Genomic DNA, 12,566 nt, shown 5'->3' on the forward strand with positions numbered 1-12,566 from the left:
GTCAGAAATCAACACAGAAGAGGGAAACATGTCAAGAATGGGAAACAACCAGAGAAAATGCCTAGAGATGGAATGTCTTGTTTGTAGAACATCCAGCATGCCAGTTCATCATTGGATTAAAAGAATATGAGACGGTGAGTTAAGAATAAAGAAAACTAGAAAATAGGAAAAGGGACTTAAGTTATGAAGAACTTTGAATGTCAAATAAAGTATTTTGTATTTTGATCCTAGAGGCAATAGAGCAAACTAACTAGAGTTTGTTGAGTGGGGGGAGGGGGGAAGAGATAGGGGATAGGGATAGCAAATGACATTACTTTTATGAATGGATGAAAGATGGATTGGAATAGAGGGAGACTTGCAGCAAGGAAACCCACCAGCAGGTAATATTATAGCATGCAACAGTCAAGACATGAGGTGATGAAGGCCTGCACTAGAGTGGTAGCACTGTCAGAGAAGAGTATATATTAATGATGTTGCAAAGGTGAAATTGACAGGCCTTGACAACAAATTGGATAAGGAAATAGTGAGGAGCTAAGGACAACATCTAGATTTTAAACCATAAGGACTGAGAGATGGGGAATGAAAGTTATAGGGAAAATAATGAGTTAGACATACTGAGCTTAAGATGTCTACTGAATACTCAGTTTGATATGTCTTAATAGCAGATGAAGATGTGAGACTGGAGATGTTCTATTAGTTACCTCAGAACTAGATAAATCAAATTAAAGAATTTAGGGGATAAATAGAGTTTTAGAAAAGTTAGACACAGATCTCTGGAAAATAATGAATAGGAACAGAAAGTATACCGATTCAGTTATGTATAACACCTTCACAAAAATTGACCATCTATTTGAGCATAAAAACTTTACAAATATAGAAAAATTAAATTCATCTCTTTCTGATCATAACGCAATAAAATTACAACTAATAAAGGATTTTTGAAGTATAAAATAAAAATTAATTGGAAATCTAAAGAATTTAATTTTTTTAAATCAGTGAATCAAAAAACAAATCACTGAAACAATAATTTCATTAAAGTTAATGACAAAAATGAGACAACATTCCAAAATTTGTGGGATGCAGTCAAATTAATAATTAAAAGTAAATTAATTTCTAAATGCTCACATGAATAAGAGAGAAAGAGATCAAGAAATTGGGTATGAACTATAATAGAAAAACACATTAAAACCCTCCATTAAACATGACAACAGAAATCCTGAAAATTAAAAGAGGTGAACAAAACTGAAAGTAAAAAACAATTGAATTAATAAATAAAACTAGAAGCTGGATTTGGGTTTGTTTGTTTGTTTTATAAAACAAAACAATAAAACAAATGTAAAATGTATGGGATTTCCTGTCATCTAGTGGAGGGAGTGGAGGGAGGGAGGGGATAATTTGGAAAAATGATTACAAGGGATAATGTTATTTAAAAAATTACTCATGCATATATACTGTCAAAAAATTTTATAATAAAGTGGCTTTGTTTAAAAAAAACCAATAAAATGGACAGATCATGGCTAAACTGAGGGGAAAAAATCAAATTATTAATATAAAAAAAGTAAATTCACAAACAATGAAGAGGAAATAAAAGCAATTTATTAGAAGCCATTTTATCCAACTATATGCCAAAAAAAAAAATACAATCTAAATAAAATAGATATTTGTAAAATCTGAATTTTTCAAGTTAACAATACAGGAAATAGAATACTTAAGCAATCCTGTCTTAGAAAAAGAAATTCAGCAAACCTTAAATAAGCTCCCTAAAGAAAAAACTCCAGAATCAGATGTATCTACAAGCAAATTCTATCAAACATTTAAACAATTCATTCCAATACTAAATAACTGAAAAAAATAGGTAAATTTATTGGAATTCTTTCTTTTATGCAACTATAATCATGATACCTAAACCAGGGAGAGTAAAAAACAGAAAGAAAACTATAGACAATTTCCCTTATCAATAGTAATGTAAAAAATTTAAATAAAATATTAGCAAGGATATTATATCGAATCACAAAAGTATATATTCTGTTCAGGATGGATTTATAAAAGGAAGGCAAGGTAATTCAATTTTAGGAAATCAGTAAGAAAAGTTGACTATTAATAACAAAACCAACAAAAAAATCATCCCTACTTCAGTAGATGCAAGAAAAGCTTTAGACAAAATATAAGTTATTAGAAAGTACAGGAATAAATGGATTTTTCCTTTAAATAGTAAGTAGAATCTATCAAAAAATCACTGCAATAGGGATAAACTAAAAGCTTTTCCAATAAGTTTGGATGAAACAGAAGTGTCCATGATCAGACATTACAATTCAATATTTTACCACAAATCTTTGCTATCACAGTAAGACACATCCCCTCTCCCCCCAAAAAAAGACAATGAAAGGAATACACATAGCCCAATGAGGAAAGAAAACTATCACAATCACTCTTTGCAGATAACATGATGATCAACTTAAGAGAACCCCAAGGAGTCAAATAAAAAACGATAACAGAAACAACAGCTTCAACAAAGTTGAGAATTTAAAAAAAAAAAAACATAAATCAACTGCATTTCTGAATACCATCAACATTCTGAATTACCAACAAAACTCAGCAGAAAAATACAGAAAGAGGAACTCCATTTAAAATAACTAGACAGTATAAAATACCTGATAATCTACATGCCAAGATACACACAGGAACTATATGAACACAATTACAAAACACCTGTCACACAAATCAAAACAGATCTAAATAACTGGAGAAATAGTAATTGCTCACAGGCAGACTATGGAAATATTATAAAAATGATACTATTTTAATTAATTTACTTATTCAATACCATACCAATTAAACTACCAAAGAATTACTTTCTAGCAAATCCTAACAAAATTTATCTGAAAGAAGAAAAGATCAAAAATATCCAAGAGAAAAAAGTCAAGTAAGGGGATTAGTAGTATCAGATTTCAAACTATACTACAAAACTATAAACATCAAAAATTTGGTAGTAATAGAGAAATAGAAGGTAAGAAATAGGGTGATTAGCGGAACAATTAGGTACACAACACACAAAAGCAAATAAACATAGTAAAACATTGTAATGTATGATAAACCTAAATAAAGAGCCCAACTTCTAGAGCAGTAGTCTTCAAACTTTTAAAATAGGGAGCCAATTCACTGTCCCTCAGACTGTTAGAGGGCCCGACTATAGTAAAAACAAAAACTCACACTCTGTCTCCGCCCCTCAGCCCAATTGCCATAACCCGGTGGGCCTCATAAACATCCTCAGCTGGCTCCATTTGGCCCGTGGGCCATAGTTTGAGAACCCCTGTTCTAGAGCAAAAACTCACTATTTGGCAAAAATTGTTGGGAAAACTGTAAAATAAGCTGGGATAATAAATTAGGCACAGACTAACATCTTACTCCATATATCAAAATAAGTTCAAAATGGGTGTGGGATAAAAACTATCATAAGCAAATTGGTAGAATAAGGAAGGAATAACCAGTCAGATCTAGCATGGAAAAGGGGACATGTTTATAAGCAAACTACCAAACTAGAAAAGTTTAAAAGGAAAAATGGATAATTTTGATTATATAAAACTTACAAGTTTCTACATAAATTAAACCAATGTTAAAATTAAAAGAGAAGAGGAAACTTGGAGGAAAATCTTTGCAGAAACTTTCTTTGATAATGGTCTTAGTTCTCTATATATTTTAGTAATAAGTCCAAAAAATGGGGGGAAATTTACAAATTATGGTGATTAAAGCATATGAATAGGTAGTTTTCAGAGGAAGAAACCAAAGATATCAATAGCCACTTAAAACAACTCTAACATACCATCTTGCACCCACTCTTTACCTAACAAAACAATAAAAGAAAATTACAAATGTTGACAGCTAAAGAGGTTCACCAATATATTTCTAATGAGATTGTGAACTCTTCCAATCATTCTGAAAAGCAATTTAGAATCATAATCAAAATTATTTTAATCCATATATATCCTTTAATCCAACAATACTATTACTAGGTCTACATTTCAAAGAGATTCAAGAAAGAAAAGGGCTCATATATACAAAAATATTTATAGTATCTCTTTTTGTCATGGCAAAAAATTAAAAACTAAAGGATGCCTATCAATAGAATAGCCAAATAAGTTTTGAATACAAAAGAACACTATGTTCTAAAAAAGTATAAAGGAAATGGTTTCAGAAAAAAACTAGGAAGACATGTATGTATTGATGAAGTGAAGTGAGCAGAACCAAAACAAGTTACACAGTAATAGCAATATTATAAGAATAATCAACATTGAAACTCAATAACTCTGGTCAACATAATAACCCACTACAATTCCATAGGACTTAGGATGAATTATGCTTCCTACTTTTAGTTACAGGGACTGTATGGAAATAGGGAACAGATAGAAGCATATTTTCTTCTTTCTTGCCTTTCCCCCCCATATGGTTAATGAAGAAATGTTTTACATGACTATATATCTTTGTAATGTACTTTGTCTTTCTTGCCTTCTTGATAGGTGGGTGGGAGGATAGGGGGAGGAGGAGACATGGGACAGGGACAGAATGGATGGGGACAAAATTTGGAACTGAAAAAAATAAAAAAGGCTCTGTGTTTTAGAAAAAAGTTACTTACCAAGAGGAAAGTTGTTTTTCTCAATCAGAAAAATAAGGAAATATTTTCTAATATGTATAATATATTAGAATTTCTTTTAACTATTTTTTTCTCTATTATGATTTTGTAATTTTTTTTAAATTTATATATACCTGGAAGTAAGTAGGACAAGTAAATTTAGCTAGAATGCCCCAAAATGAAAGCAGTCAAATAAATTTAGCACTCTGGCAATATTCAAATGTTAAAACACCAGCAGTTCGATTTCTTTTGTCTCCACAGCAGGCTACTCAAAATGTAAACATTGTGGGAGAAATACTTATTTATTGAAAACTGATAACTGTCAAAAACACTGCCAGATGCACATTTAAATCTAAGTGTACTATTGGTTTGCCACTTGCCCTTGTCCTTCTGGTTTCCCATTGCAACATGGCATAGCAAAAAGAGTACTCCAAGAATAGGCCTGGAATATAATCACTTAGCATCCTCCCAAAGCAAAAGGATCTGACTTAATCAGTATATCAAAATAAACTTTGATTCTTAAAATCTCTAAATAACTAAGTCAATTACTTATACTGCTTTGGTTATACTAGATGCTATAAATCTCTCACCAAGTTAAATCCTTACTTTTTTCAAAATCTGGAGTAATGAGTGGGTGTTCTAACAGTTCTGCTACAAGGGAGTAATGCATGTTGGCAAAGTCCCTCTCTGAACAATATGACTCCTACACACTATACCTCTGTCTATAAATTACAAAGCTGTTCACTAATCACAAACCATCATGAGTGTTTCATAATTTCTACAAGATTAAGAAGCAGAAACAAGTTAACATTCCAAATTTCATCTCTCCCAAAGGGATTATTTGCCTATTATTGATACAGTGGTTCAACAGCAATATACACTGCAGCATGATGGGAAATAACTCATAAAAATAAAAAGGAAGCATAACTATGACATCAAATAGTAAACGGCCTTTATCTAAATAAGATACAACCAATAAAGAACATTATCTTAATGCCCTCCACTCTGGATGGATTGAATTTCTTCAGCCAAGAGAACTAGAAATGTAGATGAACACTTTTTCAATCTTAAAATGTGTCCCAAGTTTTTGGTCCTAAGATTCATGAAAAGGCTATATACTTCATTAAAAAAAAAAACAAAAAAAAAAACTAAAGACAACCACTGATTTTTGATTTTCCAATCATCACAATTCTTTTTGCTTCTGTTCTTTTGGAAAATACAAAAAGATAGTAGGATAAATGATAAAAGTTATGCCAAAACACACTTATCATGAATTCATAGTATGAATTGCTATTGATAACATAGTTTAAGTGAGAAAGAACAATGGATTTGTAGACAAAAGACCTATGCTAGAGTCCCTGATTTTCTACATATTAGCTTGTTAGATTCTGGATACATTGTTTCATTTCTAAATCTCAATTTCCTTATCCACAAAATGAAAAGGACATGTGCTTTGCCTATACCATCAAGGATAACTGTAAAGATAAACCATAAAGATCAAATGAGATACATTTTATCAGAACCACAAAGCAATTTATAGATGTTAACTGTTAATACTAGAGTAAATAAAAATTGCCAAATATGCTCTGAAAAGTTCTCTGTCACTAAAGAATTTTAGAAGTATAAAGAGTAAAGCACAACAGAATGCTATACAGTCCAGATATACAACCTTTTTGATGACTGAAGTAAAAAGAAATATAAGAGAACATGCAATTTGACTCTACATAAATATGCAAGCCCCAAACTGCAGCTGTTTTAAATTCAGGTTTAAACAAACAACAACCAAAAAAAAAAATCCCAGAACATTGCCATCTCTTAAGGGAAATGTGGATGTTCAAACTCCCTTTCCCAATTTAAAAAAAGGAAATTTTACACAGACTACTACGCAGGAATATGAATAGATATATAAATACATTATTTTTTAGTCATTTGCAGTCACGTCCAAATCTTTTGATCCTTTTTGAGGTTTTCTTAACAAAGATAGTAGAGTGGTTTGCCATTTCCTTCTCCAGCTCATTTTATAGATGAGGAAACTAAGGTAAACAGGGTTAAGTGAAATGAGCATGATCACATAACTGGTGTCTAAATTCAGGTTTTCCTGCCTCCAGGACTGAACTCTATTCATTACATTACCTAGCTGTCCATACATACATATGTATATACTCCCATAAGAACCAAAACACAATCATTACAGAGGGACATATGTTCCTTTTAGGGAAAAAAGTAAATACAAACCTCATTTCCTTTAATCCCTCGGCTTCGATGACTTGCAGAATCTGTTTTGGGGTCATTGGAGCATCAGAGTAGTTTTCTAATACCTAAAGAAATACAAAATATCCACATTTCAGTCAACAATTCCCACTTACATTGATGAACCTATATGAATTATGATTCAACTCAGAGTTGCTAATCATAACATATTTCCACATTAAAATAAAGTTAGTTAAGACAAATTACAAGCAAAAAAAAAAAAATTATATGTAGTACTGGAATACCGGCAATTAGCTAAATTTCTGACTTTCAACCCTAAATGAGTAATCATCTTTCTTAGCATGCCTTTTATGCAGCACAAAGTCTTTGAAACCCTGGTTACTATTTAGTATAAAAAGAAGGTGTTAAATGTGGCTAAACCATAAGATTACATTCAGTTACACTACATAAATTACAAGACAGAAAAAATGTAAGGTTTTCTTTCCTCAGGAAGTTTGATTAGGACCCTCATTTTAAACTGTGCCTTTTGTCAGTGTGTTGTGAAATTCTGATTTTAGCTATCCAGTGCTTTTTTTTTTTTTTTTTTTTTTTTTTTTTTTTACAATTTGGCAATATGATGCTACAATTCAGTGTGAATAGTGCCAAAAAAAAAAAAGGATAAAATTAATTGAATATCCCTTTTATGTCAGAATCATCTATAACTGAGTCACTGCAGTATTTTCTTAGTGAGCTACAGCTGCTATCTCACTTTAAGAAGTTGAGTAATATTAGCAATATTGCTCTTCTAAAGGAAGAAAAAAGAAAAAGGCAAATAATCACAACCTTAATGGCTATGACTTTTTAAAAGACAAGGATATAACCACAATACCCTATATTCATTCATTTGGACTGGAGTAGATGCTTCTGCTGAGACAAATCACAACCACTTACAATATACAAGTTGGTCTTTAAAACCAACTGTACCCAACTTGTTGATGACCCTCTCCAAATCCAATGAATGCTTCAATCATGGTAGAAAAGTGACACTAGGTTCTCAAAGCTTAACCCATTAAAATGAATTGCCGCCTCAAAAAAAAAAGAATTAACTGTTTTACAAATTGGAAAAAGGATGGTACAGAGATATTAAGCAACTTGCCCTGAGTTGAACAAACTGAGATTTAAACTCAGGCCCATTTGCCCCACTCCTTTTCACTCCCCTCATCCCTACAACTAAGAACTAAACCTGCCTATTTAGTTAGGTGAAAATTTTGAAAACTGACTCTTTGAAAGACTTCTGAAAAAAGTACCTTCCAATTACACAAACATAAGCTTGGGAACCAAAGTCATTAGAAAGAAAAACTTGGAAAGGAAGTTGCTACAAAAGATATAAAGTATTCACTTTTATTAAAAGATGTTGACCTTCAAAGAATATGAACAATTTTCAGATGATGAAATTGAAACTATTTCCACTCATATGAAAGAGTGTTCCAAATCACTACTGATCAGAGAAATACAAATTAAGACAACTCTTGAGATACCACTACATACCTGTCAAATTGGCTAAAATGACAGGAAAAAATAATGATGAATGTTGGAGGGGATGTGGGAAAACTGGGACACTGATGTGGAGTTGGTAAGTTGGTGGAGTTGTGAATGAATCCAACCATTCTGGAGATCAATTTGGAATTATGCCCAAAAAGTTATCAAAATGTGCATGCCCTTTGATCCAGCAGTGCTACTACTGGGCTTATATCCCAAAGAAATACTAAAGAGGGGAAAAGGACCTGTATGTGCCAAAATGTTTGTGGCAGCCCTTTTTGTAGTGGCTAAAAACTGGAAAATGAATGGGTGCCTATCCATTGGAGAATGGCTAAATAAGTTATGGTATCTGAATATTATAGAATATTATTGTTCTGTAAGAAATGACCAGCAGGATGACTACAGAGAGGCTTGGAAAGACTTACATGAACTGATGCTGAGTGAAATGAGCAGAACCAGGATATCATTATACACTTCAACAACGATACTGTATGAAGATGTATTCTGACTGAAGTGGATTGAGAAGATCTAATTCAGTTCCAATTGATCGATGATGGACAGAAAGAGCTACACCCAGAGAAGGAACACTGGGAATTGAGTGTAAACTGTTTGCACTATTGTCATTCTACCCAGATTAATTTTACTTTCGGAATCCAATTCTCAGCGTGCAACAAGGAATTTGGTTTTACACACATATATTGTATCTAGGATATGCGGTAACACCTTTAACATGTATGGGATTGCCTGTCATCTAGGGAAGGGAGTAGAGGGAGGGAGGGGAAAATTTGGAAAAGAAGTGAATACAAGGGATAATGTTAAAAAAAAAAATTACCCATGCATATATTCTGTCAAAAAAAATTATAATTATAAATTTTTTTTTTTTAAAGTGTTTACCTTAAGACAATTCTACAGTATTCTTTCTATTCCTAATTTCACCTTGCCTGGTGTGTTTTCTATTTTAGTAATTAAGTATTCAAATTTTTTCTTTTTTACATCAAGAAGAAAGTATGAAAGAAATCACAAATCAAAGTGAAAGACTGTACATGTGATGAAGTTTTTCAATTCAGATAAAGACTCATTTAAAGATAATTTGGAAAGCATTCATCTTTCAAACAAAAAAGAATTAGAAATGTACCAAAACTAACACCTTCACTAACTACCCATTTCCTATCCACATCTAGTTTTGACAACTAAAAACAGTATACAATATTTGAATGAAAAACTTTTCTCCTCAGTAACAAACTTAAGGAACAACTGAGTTAAACTAGAGTATCATTCCTTATGCTACAACAGTTTTTCTCTAAAAATATAATAATCTATGGCTGACACTACATGAATCTCTGCTCCCATCTATTCCCTTATCAACAAAAAAGAAATGTTTTTCTCTTAAAGATTACCAATACTAAACTGACAAGAGAGCAGGATTAGGGATAATGTGAGGCGATTTAGTACAACATCTGATTTGATGGCATACATCAATTTAAGACAGGCTAAAAGGGTATTAGAACTCTGATCAAGATAACTAATCTAGTTATCTTATCTTAGTCTATCTCCTTTCAAATCAAATTTGTTAGATCAGTCTTATCCTTCCTTCAGAACTATATTCATTTATAACATTAACAAAAAAAAAATCTAATAAGTTTTCAATCTTTAGTAGCTGCAATGCCTTTTAATATTTGTGTATGTTATATAAAGTAATTCTTCTGTCCATGCTCCCTTCCTTCTCAAAAAAATCAAAAAAGGATGGAAAATTTAAAAACACAAAACACATAAAAACCACAAAATTATACCCTACAACACATCTAAATGTATATGTAAAAGTCAGGTTTCCAAAAAAAGAGTCCATTTTTCTTGGATTTAAGATGAGACTGAAAAGAATGCTTTGTAAGAAAAATTAGTAAGGGCCTACTTGGTCTTTATGTAGACAATCTGACATGAAGTTGTGCTGTCAAACCAGAAACAGAATGACATTTATGTTAAGAGACCAGATCATTGAAAATTCAAATATCCCCAAAATTCTAACAAAATGTCAATCCTCAATTCTTAAAAAACAAAAAGCAAAGGGAACCAAAATCAACAGATTTTTAAATTTTTATTAAAATACAATCAACACAAATTTCAGGGAAGCTTCAATTAGTATTAAAATATATAAAAGCAAATCAATCCTTTTTTGGTGGCTACCATAGCTAAAATCCTATAAATACCAAGGCAATACATTATCATCACAAGAACTTCAGAAAAGTGTTTCAGTTGAAAACCCTAAAGCTCTACTTACTTCTAGGAGGGGGGAAAATGAGTAATATAAATTCTCTAATGCAGCTCTTTCTCAGTTCCAATCTTTTCCCAGGTGAAGAAATTCTAAAACACAGAGGAAATCTGAATTATCCTGGAGGATCTGACTAACAGGCATAAATACTCATTTTTTAATCAGAGAAAAACTTCAGAATAACAGAGAGGCCTCAACAACAACAACAACAACAAAAACAACAACAACAAAAACAACAACAATGCACAGAGAATCAGGAGACAGCAGTTCCAGTTCTGCCTCAGACACTAAACTACCTAATGGCCTTGGGAAAAACCATTAACTTCTGTAGAGCTCAGATTTCTCTTGTGTAGAATGAAGAGGAGAAAGACTAGAATATCTCTAATATCTTTCTACTTCTCACATTCTGGTATACTCAATCTCAAACCAAGACAAAACAGCAATAAAAAGCTATAACAACTGTCAGTTCTTAGCCAACAAATGTCCTCAGTAAACTTGACCAGTAAATGCTAGTAGAAATTTCTAAAGAACAAATATTCAATTTCCTGTAAATCAGTAATCAAGGAGTCCACTGAAGTATCCAGGATATAAAAAAGAAAAACGCCCCCTACACCCATATACAAAGATCAACTCCATTCACATCTATTACCTGCCTTTTATATAAGACTTCAGAGGTATGAATCTCACTTCATAATAAAATGTAAGAGTAAAAGTTAGAAATTTATTCATTTATCATTAAAAGTAAATTATACCTCTTTACACTCTACAGTGTCAACATGGAAAAGTGAAAAAAGAATTTTGATTTAGCTATTGAAACAGTTCTGTGATAAGAGTAACCACCTGTTACTACTGCAACCAGAACAATTTTATAAGTTTTTCCATCATATATTTCATTAGACCTTGCTCTGAAGACCTGGAATTTGCACTGATATTTCACTGAACAAAAACAGATGTACAACAGTCAACAAAAAACTTTAGATTCTAAAGTGAAACTTCCTACGTTACTAAATCCTAGATAAAAGGATTTCTTAACTGAAACACTTCTTTGGTCTGTCAAGCTTCTTGAGTACAAAAATAAAGATATTCACAAGTGGACATATATATATAGAATAAAACTGGCAAACAAACTTTCCCAAGTGCCTATCTCTGTTCCGTATTTTTTTTTTATCCAAATACCTACTGGTTTCACTACAATTCAATTTCATTTCAATTCTTAATGTATGTTAAATATCATTAGAGGAGTACCCAAACTGGCAACGAAAGAATGCACAGAAGAATAATACTTGAATAATTCCTTGTCTTCGGGGAGTTTACAATCTAGCAAGGAAAGCATTTACAAAGCAAAATGGAACATAAACTCCATAAATGCAAAGAGATTTGAGGAAGGAGAAATTATATCCAGTGGGGGGAAGGGGGACGACCAGGGTAGGGGGGGTTTGAAGGAACTCGGCTGGGAAACACAAAAAGGAGGGAGTCTCAGGACTAAAACCTTGCCATACACCCTGTTAAACTGGGGGCGACTCTGCCATACCAGCTGAGTTCCATCTGCCTTCTTAAAACTAAGCTCTTTCCCACCACCCCGCTTACTACATATGGGCTGATCTTTTCTCGGGAATGGAGACTATGCTCTCATAACCACCACCCTCCCCCAAAGAATGACGGGAGGTGGCAGGAAAACCTTGAAAATCTAACTATGAATTCCAACATGGCCAAAGATGAAAAGGGGAGGGGGGAAAAAACCTTACAGTTCACTCATGCCAAAAAATTTTGGGAGGGGGACAGGGATGAGTAAGCCTAAATATTTCCCACCACCTTCCCGTTTCTCCCCACTTTCATCTGTTACTCCGAGGAAGGGTCCGTTCAAGAAGGTGGGGGGAAAAGAGAGAAGTTCCAGTCAACGAAAGAGGCCGCCCTCCATCCCCCGCGCCTAGCAAGACCGAGATG

The 12,566-nt window shown here is 32.7% G+C and overlaps 1 protein-coding gene across 5 annotated transcripts in view; it reads right to left on the reverse strand.

The window, feature by feature from the left end:
* ASXL1 (ASXL transcriptional regulator 1) overlaps positions 1–12,566 on the reverse strand; it is a 51,277-nt gene that overhangs the window by 37,663 nt on the left and 1,048 nt on the right. For 3 of the 5 annotated variants that reach the window (XM_074292751.1, XM_074292753.1, XM_074292750.1), the window contains one exon: positions 6,863–6,945. In XM_074292751.1, coding sequence (XP_074148852.1) covers positions 6,863–6,945 — 83 coding nt within the window. Of the gene's footprint in view, positions 1–6,862; positions 6,946–10,631; positions 11,404–12,434; positions 12,528–12,566 lie in introns of those variants that run through there. The other 2 variants (XM_074292752.1, XM_074292754.1) reach the window with 2 other exon arrangements.

Source organism: Sminthopsis crassicaudata, chromosome 2, assembly GCF_048593235.1.
Source record: "Sminthopsis crassicaudata isolate SCR6 chromosome 2, ASM4859323v1, whole genome shotgun sequence".
NCBI classification, from domain to species: domain Eukaryota; kingdom Metazoa; phylum Chordata; class Mammalia; order Dasyuromorphia; family Dasyuridae; genus Sminthopsis; species Sminthopsis crassicaudata.